Source organism: Bos indicus, chromosome 11, assembly GCF_029378745.1.
Source record: "Bos indicus isolate NIAB-ARS_2022 breed Sahiwal x Tharparkar chromosome 11, NIAB-ARS_B.indTharparkar_mat_pri_1.0, whole genome shotgun sequence".
NCBI classification, from domain to species: domain Eukaryota; kingdom Metazoa; phylum Chordata; class Mammalia; order Artiodactyla; family Bovidae; genus Bos; species Bos indicus.
The window spans coordinates 97,995,553-98,016,854 of NC_091770.1; the positions used below are offsets into that span (position 1 = coordinate 97,995,553).

A 21,302-nucleotide genomic window follows, 5' to 3' on the forward strand; every position below is an offset into this window, starting at 1 on the left:
GTGGGTAGCCATTCCCTTCTCCAGGGGATCTTCCTAATCCAGGGATTGAACCTACATCTCCTGCATTGCAGCCAGATTCTTTACCATCTGAGTCACCAGGGAAGCCTGAGCTTGGTTCGTATATCCCTTCATCCAGTCACATAAGCCATCGTGCTGTCATTTCAGAAGGAGACAGCTGATATTTACCAAAAGATGAAGATCTAAGGTTGAGAAGCACTAACAGAAGAGGTTTTGGCCATGGGAGATTAAAAGCTCCTGAAAGTTTTGCCAATTGAGTTTTTTTTTTTAAGATACTTTAAATTGATTTATTTATTCATTTTTGGCGTGCTGGGTCTTCATTGCTGTGCAAGGGCTTTCCCTAGTTGCGGTGAGCAGGGGCTACTCTCTGGCTGTGGTGCTTGGGCTTCTCACTGCAGTGGCTTCTCTTACTGGTGAGCACAGGCTCTAGAGTGGGCTTCAGTGGTTGCAGCACACATGCTTAGCGGGAATCAAACCCATGTCCCCCGAATTGGCAGGCAGATTCTTAACCACGAGCCTGCCAGGAAAGTCTGCCAATTGAGTTTTGATAGTGCTGCTAGTTCCTTTTACCCACTCCTGAAGATTGCGGGGGATGCGTGCAGTGAAAATGGTGCATTAATGGCCAAATGTTACAAATCGATTTAATTATGTGTGTGGCAGTGTGAGTTTCCCTAGTCACTATCTAACTTGGAAGGAATTCCCCAGATAGGAATTATCCTTTCCAGTAACAATTTACCTATTGTTAAAGCTGGTGCTGTCTTACATGGAAAAGCTTCAACCTCGTGTAAAAACACACAGATCACTACTAAGACATATCTATATCTTTGAGATGGTGACATTTATATGTCAAAGGGTCCCTTAGGAAGGGGCAAGTGGCCTTGTGACCCATAAAGTGGCTTTTCAAGATGGTATTTAGGGCATATAGTACAATGAGCATATACTTTATCAGCCGCCATGGGAGAAAGTTTCCAAAAATACTGTTTTCTCCATAAGGCAATTTTCTCAGATGTCCTATGAGTTAAATAATGTACATGCTGGGGACTTCCCTGGTGGTCCAGTAATTAACACTCCATGCTCCCAATGCAGGGGGCCCGGGTTCAATCCCTGGCCAGGGAACTAGATCCTGCATGCTACAACTAAGACCCGGAGCAACCAAATAAATATATATACATTTTTAAAGTACATACTGGAGTAATGGCAACTGTGCTCCAACAGACACTATAATGGAGAAGGAAATGGCAACCCACTCCAGTGTTCTTGCCTGGGAAATCCCATGAACAGAGTGGCCTAGCAGGTTATATAGTCCACGGGGTTGAAAGAGCTGGACACAACTCAGCAACTAAACCACCACCACCAGGCACCATAAGGTTTGTTGTTGTTGTTTCAATGTCCTTTGATTTTTAAAATTTATTTATTTATTTTGGCTGTTCTGCTCTGGGTCTTCGTTGCTATGTGCGGGCTTTCTCTAGTTGAAGCTCACGGGCTCTAGAGCAAGGCCTCAATTGTTGTGGCTCATGGACTTAATTGCTCAGTGGCATGTGGGATCTTCCCAGACCAGATGGAACCTGTGTCCCTTGCATTGGCAGGTGGATTCTTTTTTGCTGTGCCACCAGGGAAAAAAATTTTTTTTTAATAAATCAAGTCCAAACCATATTTGTGTGACAAGGTCAAAAAATGCCCTCTTTTGTTGCTGTATCTGTTTCTCTTCTTTGGGGACAATTTCTTGAGCCTGTAGAAGAAGTCTTTTACTGGATTAGCAGGATTAACAGAGAGCAGTGGACATTCTCAAGGATGAACAAGATGAGTTTTTAAAGCTGTTTGGCTGTGGCATCAACAAGCTGATTCCCTTTAGCTGCCACAGTGTCAGATTTTGAATGCCCTGGTGTCTTAATAATTGCCAACTGTGTTGGTGGGGCTTCCCTGATGGACACAGGAAGCCGGCGGCTATAGTCCATGGGGTTGCGAAAGAGTCAAACATACTTAGTGACTAAACAACCGCGGCAACAAAGCAGGACTTTCAGCGTAGCCTTGTGGCGTAACTGTCCAGGTATACCAAAGACCTTCCCAGGTGAAGGCAAAAAGGTCTTAGCTATCTTTTCCCACAGGGATACTAGAGAAGGTGCTGCATAAATCAATAACTAAAAAACAGCTATCAGTCGGAGTGGCTGAGAGCCGTGTGTGTGAGTTTGGGACCACAGGATGTCAGGGAATCACACTATTTTCTTTTTTCGATCATATGGCTTTAAAAATATCTATTTTTCGCTGTGCTTGGTCTTTGTTGCTGCTCGAGGGCTTTCTCTAGTTACGGTGAGCGGGGGTACTCTTTGTGGCCGTGTGCTGGCTTCTCATCTCGGTGGCTTCTCGTTTTGTTCGGAACACAGGCTCCAGAGCATGGGCTTAGTAGCTGTGACGCACGGGCTTAGTTGTTCCGCAACAGGTGGGATCTTCCCGGACTGGGGATCAAATCCATGTCTTCTGAATTGGCAGGTGGATTCTTAACCACTGGGCCACCAGGGAAGTCCCATAAATATTGTTTATAGCTCTCAGATCTTGAGAATAAATCTCCAGCCTTTCCCATTTGGGTCTCTCACTGGGAAGATGGGGCTTCCCCAATGATTCAGTGGTAAAGAATCTGCCCATAATGCAGGAGACACAGGATATGCAGATTTGATCCCAAGGTCAGAAAGATCCTCTGGAAGAGAAAATGGAAACCTACTCCAGCATTCTTGCCTGGAAAATTCCATGGGCAGAGGAGCCTGGTGGGCTACAGTCCAAAGGGTTGCAAAGAGTCAGACACAACAGAACACACACACACAGACTACTAAGATAAGTGCATTATAAGGGCTGGTACAAGGAATCACAAGTCCCCTCTTAAGAAATTCGTAAATAATAGGTCTTAACCACTGTGATAGGGATGGAGTAAAGGGACAAAATAGGTGATTAAATAGTTAATCCCACTAGGGGATTGTAAGTAGAAAACTATGAGAGACCCCTGTACGTTAAGGATTACTCAAGAAAGCAGGTTTGCTTAACCACAAAACCAAGCAGGTTTGCTTAGCAACAAAAGCATGCCACAGAAGCACACGATATGCCCCCAGACAATAAAACAATGGTGGTGTGAGCCCTACTTCCTGCCCAGTGAGCTCAGTGAAGTTAATGATCCCTCAGACATGCTCTCCGCACATGTAAAAAACAATGACCTGCGGACTTAGCTTGACCATGTAGGGACAAGAAAACGCCCTTGCTCAACTTGGAGGTGGAACTGATGATAGAAGCATGACGTCTACTCAAGAAAGACACAGACGTTCTTCTCCCCCTCCCCACTTTTCCTTTGATTACAAAACTGTAGCCCAGTAAGTTCTCAGGGTGCAGCACCCCCTCGCTCACCCACTCAGAAGCCTTCTACAAGCATCCTATTCTAATGACTCACTTCTTATCTATCACTTTGCCTCTTGCTGAATTCTTTTCTGCACCGAGTCATAAAGGACTATGGTACCGGAGCTTTTCAGAGCCTCCCAAAATGACACCTAACCGTTTCAGCTCGCCTGCCAGGGAAGTCCCTAAAAAGATTAAATTCAGAACTGGATCATTTTGATGATTTTTAAAATAATTTTTAAAATTTGCTTATTTTTGGCTGCTCTGGGTCTTCACAGCTGTGAGGGCTTTTCTCTAGTTGCCGTGGTGTGGTGGCTTCTCATTGCGGTGGCTTCTCTTATTGAGGAACACGGGCTCTAGGGCACGCAGGCTTCAGTAGATGTGGCGTGTGGACTCAGTAGTTTGGGCTCCCAGGCTCTAGACCACAGCCTCAATAGCTGTGGCTCGCCAGCTTAGTTGCTCCTCGGCATATGAGATCTTCCCAGGCCAGGGATCGAATCTGTGCCTCCTGTATTGGCAAGTGATTCTTTACCACTGAGCTACCAGAGAAGCATCATTCTGATGGTTTTGAAAACTCTTCCGGGCCATTCTGGAGTCCTCATTGAAAGTTTTCTCAAACCACTCCAAAGAAAGTAGCTTCTCCAGGATTTTGTTTACATTGGTGGATCTTTGCCCAATCTGTTCTCCTAGGAAAAATTTTGGGGCTGTCTTGGCACAAGATATGAGTAAGTTCTCTACATCTGTGAAACTCTGCAGGCTCACGCTTGTGAAAATCTTCCATAGGCAGCTTCCATTCTGCCTCTTGTGGCCATTCTTCAGCTTCATTCTCAGATACCAGCAAATGCACAAGCTGAGATAAATCTGAATATCCTAGCTCACATGTCCCAAATGTCAGATCAAATTCCCCAGAAAATCCTAAAGGATCTTGTAAAGGGTCTGAGAAATCCTTACTTACATTTTTAGATTCAGTTCTAGTCCAAGGAATATACAAAAGGGCAAGCTCACCTCTTCCAATAGGCTTCTCCCTTGGAGGTGCAGGAGCCGGTGGAGGAGACAAGTCAGGATGTGGAAGTTCACAAAGGAGAGAATATAAAGGCAATGAAGGAGAGGAAGGAGGAGAGTGGGAGAGGGTAGGTTCTGAGCTTTTCTCCAGTTTAACAGCAGTTTCTAACAACTTCCGGATAGTTTCCTGCAAAGATGCCATCATCATTACCATGCTTAGAAGTTTCTAACTACCAACAGAAGCACACTCCCCATCCTATTAGTATAATTTTAATAGAGGGCTTCTTTTCTATTGTGCATGCCAGTTAACTAATTTTGGTGAGTCAAATGTTCCAGATTTTGACCACTTCAGACTGGGCTTCCCTGGTGGCTCAGCATTAAAGAATCTGCCTGCAATGCAGGAGATGGAGTTTGATCCCTGGGTTGGGAAGATCCTCTGGAGGAGGGCATGGCAACCCACTCCAGTATTCTTGCCTAGAAAATCCCATGGATAGAAGAGCCTGATGGGCTACAGTCCATAGTCCACAGGGTCACAAAGAGTCAGAAACGGCTGAAGTGACTGAGCACCCAAGACATAATTTATCTTCTGTTAGATCTTCCCATTTGACCAACTATTTGCATCGTATGGACTTTGCAGGTTGTTGTACAAGAAGCCAGCTGGAGTTCTAGTGGGTAGCTGCCCGTCCAGAAGCTGCCCAGCTTTGCTGCTGCTGCTGCTGCTAAGTCGCTTCAGTCGTGTCCGACTCTGTGCGACCCCAGAGATGGCAGCCCACCAGGCTCCACCGTCCCTGGGATTCTCCAGGCAAGAACACTGGAGTGGGTTGCCATTTCCTTCTCCAATACATGAAAGTGAAAAGTGAAAGTAAATTCGCTCAGTCGTGTCCGACTCTTTGCACCCCCATGGACTGCAGCCCACCAGGCTCCTCCGTCCATAGGATTTTCCAGCCAAGAGTACTGGAGCGGGGTGCCATTGCCTTCTCCTGCCCAGCTTTAGACGCGTGATTTCCCACTTTCTTTTAGTTTCATCTTTTTATAAGGTCTGAACAACTTCCAGGGTTATCAGTGGGCTGCTTGTGAGCTTCGCTCCTCAAGGTGTCGCCCTTGAGTTGGCTCTGCTCTTTGTGTCTCGGTTTCTTCAGCCTGCAGCCTAAATCCACAGCAGGAACTTCGAGCACTGAATAAACACAGTTCAGTGCTTGTGTGTATACCCTTGGGAGAGCTGTAAATAACTTCAAGTGTAATGACAGGTACCCTGTGGAACCGCTGCTCATCGCCAGGGTTAATCCTCAGACACTGACATAGGTTCTTATTGCCCGAGGACACCTTGTGGCTAGAAGGAGCAGATAACCCTTTTCTGAGCCAAATTCAGTCTCTGGTTCTGTTGTCAAATAGTTTGTTCGAGGGTTTCCCACTAGGTGGCGCTAGTGGTAAAGACCCCCCGCCTGCCAATGCAGGCGATGTGAGCGACGGAGGTTCGATCCCTGGGCTTGGAAGATTCCCTGGAGAAGGAAATGGCAACCCACTCCAGTATTCTTGCCTGGAGAATCCCGTGGACAGAGGAGCCTGGCGGGCTGCAGTCCATGGGATCACAAGAGTCGGACACAACTTGGCAACTAAACCACCACCACCACAGTTTGTCCAGAACACCACAGCAGTTTATTCAGACCATATATACACAATCTTTCCAATTTAAGCCAAATTAAATAAGGTCAGCCAACCCAGTTCATTCCAAAGTTCCTTCTAGGCTTCCTCTGTCTAGGAACATCTCCCCAGGTCCCTGCCTAGGAAATTCTCCCGAAGTCCCTTTGTTGTTGTTCAGATGCTAAGTTGTTTCCAACTATTTTCAACCCCTTGGACTGTAGCACAGCAGGCTTCTCTGCCTTTCACCATCTCCCAGAGCTTGCTCCAACTCATGTTCATTGAGTCGGTGATGCCATCCAACTAGCTTATCGTCTGTCGCCCCCTTCTCCTCCGGCCTTCAGTCTTTTCCAGGATCAGGATCTTTTCTAATGAGTTGGCTCTTCACATCAGGTGGCCAAAGTACTGGAGTTTCAGCTTCTGTCCTTTCAAGTCCCTACCACCCAGGAAATGTACTGATACCTCTTAAGAATCCAAGTCTTAAAATTTTAATAGCTCAGATTAAACTCAGGACTGTCCAATGGAATTAACAGATTTAAGTTAACATATATAAAGTAGATAAACAACAAGGATCTACTATATAGCACAGGGATCTATATTCAATATCTTACAATAAACTATAATAGAAAGTAATTTTTTCAAAAAGAATATAGATATATACATATATACATATAACTGAATCACTTTGTTATACACCGGCAACTGACACAATATTGTAAATCAATTATACTTCAATTTAAAAAACGACTCAGGACTGTCCAGAATGAGGTTCAGATAATGAGATAGAACTCGCCCAAGCATCTGAAGGGCGCTGTGAAGGCCGGAGCTCAAGGGGCTCACTTCCACTGTTGGGGGGTGGGGAGGTGCAGGTCTGATCCCCGGTCAGGGAACTAAGATCCCAAGTGCTGAGCAGCATGGCCAAAAATTTTTTTAAAAAGTAGATTCTATGTGACTGCAGGTGGTTTCTCTGATACCCTGCAGCCCACTCCAAGCAATGTCGACAGAAATAACCAATAATCAATCTATAGTAAAGAAAAGGAAAGAGTTTGATTGGAGTCAAGCTGAGGATGACAGCGCAGGAGGAGCCTCTCAATAGCTCTGAGGACTGCTCTGCTGAAGTGTGTTTCCAGCACAGTTTTCTAACTTACAGAACAAAGAACATACCTCAACTTGACAGGACTACGTTCCTTCAAGGTTGTAATAGACAGATTTAGTATTTACGCAGCAAGACAGCAGGACCCTGGTATCAGGGAAGGGAACCTTATTTCCAAGGGAGTGTTAGTTAGCATGAACGCTATATACTTATCTTCCAAATAGACATTCTTTTTAAAAAATTATTTTTATTGGAGTAATGTTGCTTTATAATGTTGTGTCAGTTTCCACTGTACAGCAAAGTGAGTCGTCTATATGTATACCTATATCCCCTCTTTATTGGATTTCCTTCCCATTTAGGTCGCCACAGAGCATTGGATTCTGGGTGGCCTCAAGTTCTGGGTGACCTCAAGCAAGGAGATCAAACAGGTCAATCCTAAGGGAAATCAACCCTGAATATTCATTGGAAGGACTGATGCTGAAGCTGAAGCACCAGTACTTTGGCCACCTGATTCAAAGAACTGACTCCTTGAAAAAGACCCCGATAGTGGGAAAGATTGAAGGCAAAAAGAGAGAGGGCAGCAGAGGATGAGATGGTTGGATAGCATCACTGAGTTAATGGACATGAACTTGGGCAAACTCTGGGAGGTAGTGAGGGACAGGGAGACCTGCAGTGCTGCAGTCCATGGGGTTGCAAAGAGCTGGACGCAACTTAGCCACTGAACAACAGCAGAGCATTGAGTAAAGTTCGCTGAGCTATTAGGTAGCAAACAGACATTCTTTACCGTAATGATTAAAGTAGATGTGCTGTGTGTGTTTGATAGGCCTTGAGTCAATCTGATTGAATTCACACCAAGTTCAGAGTGAACCATATATAAACTAAAATGATGTCCCCAAACCTCAATGTGTGAATTTCTCCATCAGAACGTAATCACCTTACTTATCTTTCTAATCTCTTCCATAGTTCTCAGTCTGTTAAAATTTTCTACTTCTTAGGTCAATTTTGATAATTTATATTTTGCTGCAAAACATTTCCTTTCGATATTTCATGTTACCATAATATTGTAAGTGATTAATAGCATTCATATCTGTTTTTATACTGCCTTTCTCACTCCTAATGTTGCAGATTTTTGCTTTCTCTTTTGATTTGTCTTTAATAAAGATTTTTTTTTTCATTTTATTTGTGTTTTCAAACATTTTATTTATCTTTTCAGTATTGGTCCTACTTCATTTCTGTCAACTTTCATCTCATTCTCTCCTCTTCTCTTTTACATTAAAAAAATGTTTTAATTTTTAAATGATTTGTTTGGCTGCTCTGGGTCTTACTTGTGGCGTGTGAACTCTCAGTTCTCTGACCAGGAGTTGAACCCAGGCTCCCTGCATTGGAAGCGTGGAGTCTTAGCCACTGACCACCAGAAAAGCCCCTTCTTTCTTTTATTTGATTGCCATTTTTCTAATTTCTTAGAGTGAATATTTGATTCACTTATCTTTGGTCTTTTATTAATAATAAAAATATTTAAGGCTATCAATTTTTATCTGGTTACAACTTTATGTCTCAGGCAGTTTTAGCATGAAGAATTCATTTCCTTATTGAGACACTTTTAACAATAAAAGGATACTGTGCAACTTGGGTGATGAAAAGTGAAGGGAAAAATACACAAAGCCCAACCCCACTATAGTTCAACTACATCATTCCAGGATTTTCCTGCAGCAGTCAGAGGGGAAAACACAGGAATCAGGAATGATGCTGGGCATGGCAAAGGATTTGACCTTGCTTCTCAAGGAAGGAGACGGGCACTCTTTTAGCAGGAATGAGGTTCAAAAGTTGGGTCAGCAATAGGAATGGTGAGGTGGTGAGAAGTGGATTTCAGAGAAAGAATCCAATGGCGAGAGTTTTCATCTTCAGAGTAAAAGAGGTTTTTGGTGGTACTTTTTTTTTCTTTTAGCATCGAAGAAAATTCCAAGGAGAAAAAAGCAAGCTGTAACCCAGGATGCAGAATGCAAAGTTCTGCCTCCTCTCCTCTTCTGTGAAGCCCCATCAGCAGGAGGACTGGGGGCGTAGGGGGTGTTTGCAGCCTTTCAGCGAAACAGGGCAGAGAACTGCTTATAAATATGCTCCAACTGCTCTTGGGCTGTTGTGCTCTTGCCAAGGAAGGCGGCAGGCATTTTTAGGCCCCAGGGTGGGATGTCCCAAACAGATGGCTTCAGATTGTTGGGGATCCATTCACCAAAATAACTGCTATTTTGGTTTTGTATATGAAACATCTGCTCAAAGAAGGGCATTTAAGGAGGGGTTTCTCAACAGCTGAGGGAGGGTCACAGCCTGGAAGGGAAGGAGGAAAGAAGTAGGGGTTAAGAGGACCTCACAAAGGGACCCCACGTGGGGATGCCCTACAGGTCTGGGTAGTCAACCTTGAGCCTCTTGACAATGAGACCCAGGACCAAAGCCTGACTCCCCTGCTGACCCAGGGATAAGCACCTAAGATACCTTCAGGGTGGGCAGGTAGTGAAGAGAGAGTCAGATCCCCAAGGGGAACCCCCTTGACTCAGAGAGAGGGAGAGGCAGCTGGTGCGATTCAGGGCAAGAAGACTGAGGACCAGATTATGCATATGGGAAGTGGGGAAACTGCTGTCCAGGAAAGGAAAGAAATGACTGGCTGAGAATCCAGGAAGGCAGGACCCTGAGCACTGGACTCCTGGCTCCACCAAGGCTTAGAGTCCAGCTCGGTCTGTACCAGGGTGGGGAAGTCTGTTGGCCCTGATTCTGTGGAGTAAGGTGGGAAGGCAGCTGCTGTCAGGGAGAGTGAGTGGGGAAATGTGAGGTGGAAAGACAGTAGACAGAAGGAAGGGAGGGGAGGAGAGAGGAGGCAAGAAGCCAGAGGGACCAGAAAGAGAGCTTGTGTTTAATTTGCAAAATTGTGGGGGGGGGTGGGGTGGGGGGAGCGAGCATCCCTGATTTCCTCAGGCTGTGTGTGCTAAGTCACTTCAGTCATGTCCAGCTGTTTGTGACCCCATGGACTGTAGCCCGCCAGGCTCCTCTGTCCATGGGATTCTCCAGGCAAGAACACTAGAGTAGGTTGCCATGCCCTCCTCCAGGGGATCTTCCTGACCCAGGGATTGAACCCTCGTCTCTTATGTCTCCTGCGTCGGCAGGTGGGTTCTTAACCACTAGTGCCACTGGGGGTACTGAGAGCTTATCAGGGTCTGCTTCACCAAATACTAATTCTGGAGGGGTGCATCTGTTAAAGAAGAACTCAGGGCACCTTGTCATGAGCTGGGATGGGGGTTAAGGTGACACTGCAATCTAGTAACGGGGCAACAGTTCTCCCAGACACCCTCAGAGCCAGAGCTTAAAGTTTCAACAAATATGGGGGGCTCTCTTTAAGGATAATAAAACAGAGACTTCCCTGGTAGTCCAGTAACACCTCGTGCTGGACTGCAGGGGACTCGGGTTTGATCTCTAGTTGGAGAGCTAGGATCCTGAATGCCACAGGGAAGGGCTTAAAAAAGAAGACGAAGAAGAAAATTATAAAACCAGAATTAATTACAGAGTTTTGCAAGGGGCCATGTACCCTCCATCTCTGCTCAGAGCCATCTCTGGTTTCTCCTCCCTCATCCTCTGCAACCCAACTCCTACGTCTTCATAGGAGCTGGGGAGGTGGGAGCAGGTGGTCCCAAGAGCTTGGACTTGGGGGTCAGACTGATGAAAGAGAATTTACATTTTAAGGCAGGACAAGAAAATTTGTTTAAATAATTTATTTAGTTATGACTGTGCTGGGTCTTTGCTGCTGCGAGGGCTTTTCTCCAGTTGTGGCGAGTGGGGGTTGCTCTCATTATTGCAGAGAATGGGTTCTAGAGCACGGACTCAGGACTTGTAGCACAGGATCTTCACTGCTTCAGAGCATGTGGGATTTTCCCGGATCAGGGATCGAACATGTGTCTCCTGCATTGGCAGGTGGATTCTTTCTTTACTGCTGAGCCACCAGGGAAGCCACAGTTCAAGAAACTTTAAACACAAAATTCTCTCTGTGTCTGTGTGGGCCCTCTCCTTTTCCCTCAGGGTGCAGTGTTTCTGCATTATCCATTAACCAGACCTCCTCAAAGATGGGAGTGCCTACTTGATTGTAGAAATCATTTATTTTTCTTTTCTTCTGATGCCAGCAGTGTAACTTCTTAGAAGACTAGCATTATTTCCCAATTCTGTAAGGGGTCATGGTGACTTACTGCTCACTTTGTTTGGGCTTACCTAGACTACATGCATTTGGTGAACTTTATATAAAACATTTGTATGTCATATTGATGTATGATGCCTGTGTATGTGCCAAGTGGCTTCAGTCGTGTCTGACTCTGCATCTCCATGGACTGTAGCCCACCAGGCTCCTCTGTCCATGGAATTCTCCAGGCACGAATACTGGAGTGGGTTGCCATACATTCCCCCAGGGGATCCTCCCACCCCAGGGAATGAACCCTCGTCTCTTACATCTCCTGCATTGGCAGGTGGATTCTTCACCACGATTGCCACCTGGGAAGCCCTGTGACGTAGGATCAGTTCAGTTCAGTTCAGTTCAGTTGCTTAGTTGTGTCCAACTCTTTGTGACCCCATGAATCGCAGCACACCAGGCCTCCCTGTCCATCACCAACTCCCGGAGTTCACCCAAATTCATGTGCATTGAGTTGGTGATGCCATCCAGCCATCTCATCCTGTCATCCCCTTCTCTTCCTGCCCCCAATCCCTCCCAGCATCAGGGTCTTTTCCAATGAGTCGACTCTTCGCATGAGGTGGCCAAAGTATTGGAGTTTCAGCCTCAGCATCAGTCCTTCCAATGAACACTCAGGACTGATCTCCTTCAGAATGGACTGGTTGGATCTCCTTGCAGTCCAAGGGACTCTCAAGAGTCTTCTCCAACACCACACTTCAAAAGCATCAATTCTTCGGTGCTCAGCTTTCTTCACAGTCCAACTCTCACATCCATACATGACCACTGGAAAAACCATAGCCTTGACTAGACGGACCTTTGTTGGCAAAGTAATATCTCTGCTTTTTAATATGCTGTCTAGGTTGGTCATAACTTTCCTTCCAAGGAGTAAGAGTCTTAATTTCATGGCTGCAATCACCATCTGCAGTGATTTTGGAGCCCCCCCAAAAAAAGTCTGACACTGTTTCCACTGTTTCCCCATCTATTTGTCATGAAGTGATGGGACCAGATGCCATGATCTTCGTTTTCTGAATGTTGAGCTTTAAGCCAACTTTTTCACTCTCCTCTTTCACTTTCATCAAGAGGCTTTTTAGTTCCTCTTCACTTTCTGCCATAAGGGTGATGTCATCTGCATATCTGAGGTTATTGATATTTCTTCCGGCAATCTTGATTCCAGCTTGTGCTTCTTCCAGCCCAGCGTTTCTCATGATGTACTCTGCATAGAAGTTAAATAAGCAGGGTGACAATATACAGCCTTGACGTACTCCTTTTCATCTTAAAAATGTACATGACTGTACCTTTGACTTCTAACAGGTAGAATGGTTCTCCAAGCTTCTGTCTCTTGTGTTACAACCCTCAGTTTGGCTTGAATAAAATTCTCTTTTTCCTTTTTGACTATTAATTGAATTTCCATCCACAAGGCAAACCTGGGCTGATATGTAATCCAGGCAAGTCAACTGCATTCTTGAAACCTCAGTTTTCTCATCCATAAAATGGGAGGGGTATTTACCTCCTCTAGGACCACTGTAAAGATTAAATAAAATAATACATATCATATTTAGCACAGTGTCTTACGTATCATAAACACTCAATAAATGGCATGCCTAATAGATATATGGTAAGCATTCTATACATGATTATAATAATCATCCAAACTGGTTTCAGGTTGCACTTCAACACACCTTCCAGGAAGCCCTTTAAAAAAAATGACATGTAATATACCTCCAATAAAGTACATAATTAAGTGAGAAGCTCAGTCAGTTTTTACATAAATATGCACCTATGTTGCTACCACCCAGATCAAGACACAGAACATTTCCAGAGCCCCAGGGGCTCCCACTTTTCTCTTCCCAGTCAATGCTTCTTGCTTTCCACCTCCAAGAGATAGTTATTACCCTGATTTCTATTGCCATAGATTAGACTGCTTCTGAAACTTATGCATGGATTCATAGTGTATTCTTTCAATTTATTACAATTCTAAACTAACCGCCACTCCTTACTAAAAAGATCTATAGCTTCTCAGACTTTGGACTCCATCACATCTGATTGGACTTCTCAGATGTGGACTTTGGACTCCTCTTCCATACAGATTGTCATGAGTTATTTGTTTCTTAACCATATCATTTGTCAAAAACTCAGCTTTCCAAACATACTGTCATAGAAACAAATGTAGCAGAGTCTAACGGTTAAACTGTGAACTACTTCCAGCCAGTAGTTTCCAGTGTCCAACACATGTTAAGTATCATTGTGTTTCTCTCCAGTATTTAAAATATTCCACTGTGCTCCTATCTGCCGTGGCACCCCAAGCTTCCTCACACACAGTTTGGGAACCATGGGCCTAGGCTCTTTTCTTCGATTGGATTTAATGTTCTCTCTCAGCCTCCAGGCTCAACTCAAATGCCACCTCTTTCGTGAAGCTTTTTGTCCCCACCGGCCAAAAGCAAACCATATCTACACCAAATTATTTCTCCAGCTGGAATGAACATTTCTTCCTCTGGGATCCCTGGCAATTTAATGGGTAAAAAGCAAGAATTGTTCTCTGATACACAAGATGTAAACAATGTCATATGTCTTTATTTCACAGAATTGAATACAATTTGGTTGAAGCCCCCGCTGTTTGCGGTTGCTGAGACTTCATTGGAAGGGTACTTCTGTGTGACTCTCCCCTTGTTCCTGGGCTGTATCAGGGCTATGGGACTTTCACCGTCCAGGCAAAACTGACCTGTTCACACCAGCTGTGTCCAGAGGCTGCCACCACAGTGCTCACCAGTCCATTCAAAAGTGGTTGGCCCTAATCTGCTGCCCCAGAGCAGGCTGAGCAGAGGGACTCATTCCTGGCTCTCAAGGTCATGGGGGAAGGTCCTGATGCTCAGTGCCCAGGCTCTCACACCCTGCTCCCCAAAAGCCCTAACCACTCAGGGACTCTATGTGCATGTGGGCTAAGCCAGTGCCCCTCAGAACCTGATGTTTGGGGGAATCCAACCAACCCCCTTGGGAAGAGGTATTACCTCCCCAGAGTTTGCATGCCGGTAACCTGGGAGCTTAATGTGGTCCTCAGATGTGTTTTGTTTAGCCATTGTGATTTATTAAAAAAAAAAAATTAATCCATTACAACACTTCAACTTATTGGGAGATGTTGAAATGTTTACAGTCATGATCCTTGGTCACTGCATGTACAGCCGTGGTTGGAGCCTGAGTTAGGACCTCTTCCTACCCACCCCCACTAAGCATGTGTTTCCCTTTTAGCCACTCCAGTGTTCTTGCCTGGAGAATCCCAGGTGGGGGGGAGCCTGGTGGGCTGCCGTCTATGGGGTCGCACAGAGTCGGACACGACTAAAGCGACTTAGCAGCAGCAGCAGCATGGTTACATCTGCCTGGCCCCTACAGGCCTTGGAGTTTGACACTCTGGCCTAGGCTTTGAAGAACAAAGCCTTTTTGGCACTGTATTCCGACCTCAAACAAACACAAAAAGACTGTAAACACTCTTTCCAGCAAGGGTGCACCAAACAGAAGCACTCCAGGCTCTATGGCTCTTTGTAGGTGTGTTTGTGGCGGGGCGGGGGGGGGGGGGCGGTGTTGGAGGGGGATGCTGCGCTAGAGACAATTACTTTTTCATTCTCTGCCAGTGGAACTACAGCAACTAAAAAGGCAGGACACCGGAACGCTCCAAAACTGTATTCAGCACTGATTTACGCAGACTCCTTTTGTCATTTTTAACGATATACGTTGCTTAAGCGTATTGGGTCTTTGATAGTTTGCCGCTACTAGGTAAAGAACCTTATAAACATTATCTTGTTGAATACTTTAGAAAATACTTCTAAAAGAATGCAGCAGAATCTAAAGGCCCAGACACCAGGAGGAGGGAGTGGGGGTGAACGCGGGGTGGGATGCAACATAAAGGCAAAAGGGAGGCAGGTGCAAGCCCGAGACTGTCGAAGAGGCTCGGACTCGGGACCCAGGGTACTCCAATAGGCTCCTTGTACGTGGGGGGCCCAAATCAGCAGGTTTGCGGAGGCAGCTGCACTCAGTTGCTTTTGCCTGTCCCTGATCCACCCCATTGCCTACGCTTGGGTCCCTCTCTCACCACCCCCCGCCCCCCGCCCTCATTCTCAGTCCCTTCATGCGGCTCCCTGTCGCCATTCCCTGACCGCCAGCTTCTCCCCTCTCCGTTCTGCATCTGTCTCCCCACCTGCCCGGCTCCTGGCGCAGTGGCCAAGCCGCAAGCAGGCTCTCCGCCGTCACGTGACTCGAGAGTAAATCACAGGACTCTTCCCACCCCCAGCAGCTGGCGGGCACTCGGCTCTGCAGAGGCTGCAGGCCGCGCATGCGCAGCTTCCAGCGCACCTGCCCGCTGGGCGGGTGGGACCTCGGACCAGCCCAGGGTATCGAGGGTCCGCAGCCTCGCCCCGCCCTCAGGTTGGCCGGGGCGCGGGGTAGTGGACCCGCGTGGGTCCAGATTCCCAAGAGGTTGCGGTCCACGCATCCAAACCTGTCCTTAAGTCAGGACACTGGGGCTGCGCCTGGGCGCTGGACGTTCTCCCCTGGGCATCAGAAACTCAGACCGCAAGTCCCGCTTTTGCGTTTAGAGCCATGTGACCTTGGGCAAGTGACTTGACCTCCCTGTGCCCCAGAAAAACGGAATAATAATAGCTCAGAGATGTCAAGAGGTCTTGAGCCAGGCCTTGAGTGTCACAGAGAGATTCCAATCTGACACTCCTGAGTCAGGGGTTCCTAAGTGAGTTCACAGTCTGTCACGCTGCTCGCTTTTCCAACCAGCCCATTTAAAGCAACATCTGTTCTGATTTTTGCCATCCCTAGTAAACATCTCAGGTACACCTCGGCAGGAAAGAATTTCTTTCTTTGCCCTTTCTTTTACAGGAAATAGGAGCTGCTATGTTTTATTTTCTGTGGCCTTTGAAGAGGTCTCCAGGCAGATTCCAGGCTACCAGAAAGTCCTGGAGCTCTGCAGCAAGGTCTACCCCAGGAGCTTTCCTTCCACACTGTCCCTGACAGTCACATTAGCCCCTCTCTGTTCCTGGAAAAGTCAAACTCGTTTCTGATACCTTCTGTATATCTTCTTAGGACACTCTCCCAGTTCCCTCTTGCCACCTTACTCATCTCAGGAAGCCTGCCCTGACTGCACCCTACCTTGTCCACTGGGTGAGGTGCTCTGTCATTCGCCCTCAGAACCTGCATCCTTCAGCTTCAGCACTTTCTAGAACAGTAACTCCTTGATTCCTGTCTGTCTCCTAAGCTAGATTACCGGCTCCTTGAGGGCAATGTCTGTTGACATGTCAAGGAGGGAGCACGTGGCATCACTGGTGTGTCCTAGGTCCCCGCAATTTACAAACTATCTCCTACTTTTCCAAAGGCAGCCCAAGGCTATCAGTACCTTCCCTGGGTAAAAAGCAGAGCCCAGATAGGAAGAGATGACACATGAACACTGTCCCTATCTAGGAACCCATAGGAAGGTTCTGTTAGGGTAGACTGGGGTGAGGATGAGAAGATGGTCAGATCTTCCTGCCCTGGGGCTGGTGGCTGAACTAGGACGTGTGGCCCCTTTTCCTGGCTTCTCCAGTGTTCACTATGTGACCTTAGGAATGGCCTCCTCTAGGCCTCAACTTCTTTAGTTGTCAGTGGAAAATAATGGTTCAGAATTCAGATTTTAAAATTAGATCTTTCCTTTGTCACCTATTAGCAAGGCACTTATCTTCCCCGAGTCTCAATTTCTTCATCTCTAAAATGTTATATTTCTTAACAATATTAAGAAAAGGACCTGGCTCACAGAGCTGTTCCAAGAATGCAATGAGTATTCATTGATTTTTAAGACTAGTTCTCTTGTCCTTTTTGACTTTTGATTGGCTCAACTCATTTTTCTTTGAAGTCAGAGGGGAGCCCTGTCTCATACTTCAGAAGCGATCTCTCCCATAAGTTAAATCTAGCAAAAACTGACATGGGACCACTTTGGTAAATGTGGACTCTAGGAAAGATATACTGACCAGAGTTGTCCCACAGCATAGTCCTATTCGATTTGGAACCTAGGTATTTCCAGACTTTGGTTGCCCAAAGACTAGGATTATGTCTGTCTGCCTTGTACATGGTTGGAGATCCAATGCCTAGAATAGTGGTTTACATACAGTAGTGAGAGAAAAATAAATATTTGCTAATAAATGATGCACAACCTAAGACAAAGTCTAGTGCTCAGTTTCTGAGCCTATTTTTTTTTCACCTGAAAATGGAGATTAAAAACAATGTCCAATTATTGTGAGGATTTAATGAGCTGATGCATTTAAGAGCTCAGTGGATGGTGGATTTATGGATATGGGTACCCAAAGAGATAGAGATGGTGTCAGTAAAGCTCACGTTACGTTGTCTTGGGGAGTGGGTACTACTAATAAGAGATCTAGCTTCCGAGTTCCTTCTGTGGGCGAGGGGGAGTGAAGGGGGGGTAATGGAAAGCTCCCAGGAAGCCGGGGATTCAGGTGCGGAGGCTCCGGAGAGGACCTTAGGACCCAGCGCGCCGGGAGCGCGCGACGGCCAGGCCGCGCGCGCGGCGCGTGAGGTGAGGGGGAGGGCGCGGCTTTCTCGCCAGCCAGGGACCGCCTCGAGTCCAGCCGCATCTCGGGGGGCGGGGCCGAGCCTCCGGGCCGCAGTGCGATTGGCAGAGGTGCGCGGGTGACGCCAACGGCTGGCGCGAGACCCCGCCCCTCCCGCCGGGCCGGCCCCCGAGCGCGCGCCGGCGGGTCGGCAGCCTCGCTCTGGCTTGGCTCGCGCCGCACCCCCGCGCCGCGCCCGCGCGTCAGTCGTTCTCGAGCCGCGGCTGCAGGGGCGGCGGGCGGCATCCAGCCGAGCGCGCCGACGACCCGGGGAGGCGGCGGTGTCCGCGGGCGTCGCGTGAGGAGGCCAGGAGCCCAGAGACTCGCGCGGCGCGATGGCCCCCATCGGTCTCAAGGCGGTGGTCGGAGAGAGTAAGTGGAGTCGGGTTTCCTCCCCGCAGGCGGCGGCTACGGCTGCTGGAGAAAAGCCGGGCTCGGTACCTGCCCGCAGCGCGCCCCCCCCGCCGCCTCCGCGCTGGCCTCTCGCTCCCGGCTCGGCCTGAGGCTCCCGGGTTGGGAGGGTCCCGTTATCCCGGCGCCGCCTTCTTCGGAGGGAAGTCCCTCCCGGCCTCCTGCGGCCCTCGTCCCTTCTTCCCCCGCTCTGCTCTTCCCGCATTCCTCCTCTTTCCCCCGCGCCTTCGCCGCATCCCTGACCTCTCATCGCACCCCTCCCCTCTTCTCCCCATCCCTCTCTTCGGTCTTCACCTGCATCTCCCTCCACTCCCATCGCTCCACGTCTCCCCCTTCACCTCGCCTTTACCCCCCTGCGGCCTGTTACCCTCCCCTCCATCCCCCTCCTTCACCCCGAGTACCTTCTCCCCATTTCCCCCTCTCCCTCTCGCCTTCTTTATTCCCCCAAGCTCCTCTGTTCCACTCCTCTTTCCATCCCCAGTCCCTCCCTCTTTCCCACCCTCCTCCGTGGAGTCGTGACGAGCCAGATCTCGGCCTGCGTCCTCCTGCCCGCTTCCCCCTAGATCCCTCCCCGGGAACCGGAGCTGCGGTCCCCGGGCCGCAGAGACCCACCTGGGAGCGGCGGCTTCTCGCGCCGCGGGGCTCAGGCGCGCCGCTCGCTCGCCCAGGGGCCAACTCCTTGCAGCGGGAGAGAAGCCTGTTTGTTTCCAAAGGCTTGGCTCTGCCGGGGCCGAGGCCACCCGGCTCCTCCTCCCGAGCCGGGGTCTTGGCTTCGAGGGCGGGGTCTTCTCGGGGTCCTGAACCGTCTTCAATCACCCGGGAGACAGGGAGAGCTCTAGGGTGCGCGGGAGGAGTTGCCCTGCCCAGCACCGCAGTCTGCGGACTCCCTGTTCGCAGGACTCAGCCGGGGCTCGATTTCGGGCCGTGCAAACCCCTGTTGCAGGGAGGAAATGGTCGTTCGTGGGTTTGGATGAAAGGCTCGACTTAATGGATTAAAAAAAAAAAAAGGATGATGGAGATTGTGGAGCTGCAGCGGAGTGAGGGCTGACGGTGGTCATATTTGGAAAACGGCGTCTCTGGTGTTAATAAGCTTGGCGATCTCGTCCAGGCAAATAGTGCCTCTTCAATATTTTGGCCGTTATCTTGAACAAAAAACGGGAGAGGATTGCTGTGGTTTTTGCCGTCTTTTTTGGAATCGAGAGAGAATTAAAAGTGGACTTTTCTCTGTGGGAGAGGATAAGGAAGGAAATAGAAGGAAAATGGTGGAAATGACAGTTTCCTTTCCAACGATTCTCTCCAATTAGAGCAATTCCTCTGTCTCTTTCTGGCTGTCAGATGGGATTTTTGACTGTGATGATTCTTTTGGGCGTCACTGTTTGTTTTTATTCACTCTTTTCGTTGATAATATACAAAATATTCCCATTTATACAACCTTATCTGACCTATTACTCCAGGAGAAAATTGTTATAAACACTAAAACCCAAATGAGCAAGTTTTTTTAAAAAGTGCCCACGACAACACCTGCCTACCCCATGCGGTAAAGGTTCCAAATCACGTACTTTCTATTTTAAAGGCCAATCAAAGCGCTTAGGACTGGAAGGACCCCTAGGGATCTTCTAATGTCAATACCCTCATTTTACCCGTGGGAAAGAAATGGAGGCTCAGAGCAGTTAAATGACTTGCCAAAATCAGCGTTAATTAATTTCCTAAAACCTGGTGTCCATTTCCTTGCAACATTAGTTAATAATAATAACTTTCTTCATTTTTCTAGGTATACCATTTCCTTCCAATACGCTTTCTAAAGGGTTGTGAAATATGGAATGTTATGTTGAATGTTACATTCTTTCAAATGTTATATTCGAATAAGGTGCTTTTAAAACAAAATCCTGGAAGCAGGTGTTCTGGAAATCACATTTTTGTATCCTTTTACTGTGACGCTTCTTCATGCAGGTAGCCCTGCCGCCCCCCCCCCCAACGGCTTTTTTTAGAAGCAAGTATCAAAAAAAAAAAAAAAAACAAACCACCAATATGCCATATGGTCAGAATTTATTTTCTGAAATAAAGCCACTGTTTACAAAAAAAAAAAAAAACAAAAAAGAAAACAGGCTAATTTTACATGAAATTGGTGAATGTGTAAACAGCATTCTATAACAATAGAGTTAGGTAAAAATTTTGGAAGAAATATTTTTGCAATTCTTTGTCAGTGACATAAAGAATTCTGTTAACTTTGACTCCTAATTTTGGAAGGGGTTTCTAACTTTGCTTTTTTCCTCTAAAAAAATAAACCAAAGATTTTTTTAACCAACATCCCAGTTTAAACGTCACCTTCACAACCTGGTCTTCCCAATCTAAAAATTAACACCTCATAGTCACTGTTTATCATACTCCCTAATTTTATTTTTTTCATTGCACTTAAAATTATCTGAAGTGATATTATTTAGTTTTTTGGGTTGTTTTTTTGCTTTTGGTACTTGTTTGATTGTTTCATCCCCTTGAATGTTGCTTCTGGGAGAGCATGGGTCTTTATCTAATATATTCATCCCTGTTCAGTTCAGTTCAGTTCAGTCACTCAGTCGTATCCGACTCTTTGCGACCCCATGGACTGCAGCAGGCCAGGCCTCCCTGTCCATCACCAACTCCCGGAGTTTACTCAAACTCACACCCATTGAGTCGGTGATGCCATCCAATCATCTCATCCTCTGTCGTCCCCTACTCCCGCTTTCAATCTTGCCCAGCATCAGGGTTTTGTCAAATGAGTCAGTTCTTCACATCAGGTGGCCAAAGTATTGGAGTGTCAGCTTCAGCGTCAGTCCTGCCAGTGAGTATTCAGGACTGATTTCCTTTAGAATGGACTGGTTGGATCTCCTTGCAGTCCAAGGGACTCTTAAAGAGTCTTCTCCAACTCCACAGTTCAAAAGCGTCAATTCTTCGACACTCAGCTTTCTTTATAGTCCAGCTCTCACATCCATACATG

At 47.1% G+C, this 21,302-nt stretch overlaps 1 protein-coding gene across 3 annotated transcripts in view; it reads left to right on the plus strand.

Moving 5' to 3' along the window:
* The first annotated feature begins 18,089 nt into the window (after positions 1 to 18,089).
* The window catches only part of STXBP1 (syntaxin binding protein 1), a 67,386-nt gene continuing 64,173 nt past the window's right edge, over positions 18,090 to 21,302 (plus strand). The window contains exon 1 of one of the 3 annotated variants that reach the window (XM_019970885.2): positions 18,090 to 18,289. In XM_019970885.2, the coding sequence (XP_019826444.1) occupies positions 18,253 to 18,289 (37 nt within the window). In that variant the 5' untranslated portion in view covers positions 18,090 to 18,252. The remainder of the gene's footprint in view (positions 18,290 to 21,302) is intronic. The other 2 variants (XR_002181823.2, XM_019970886.2) reach the window with 2 other exon arrangements.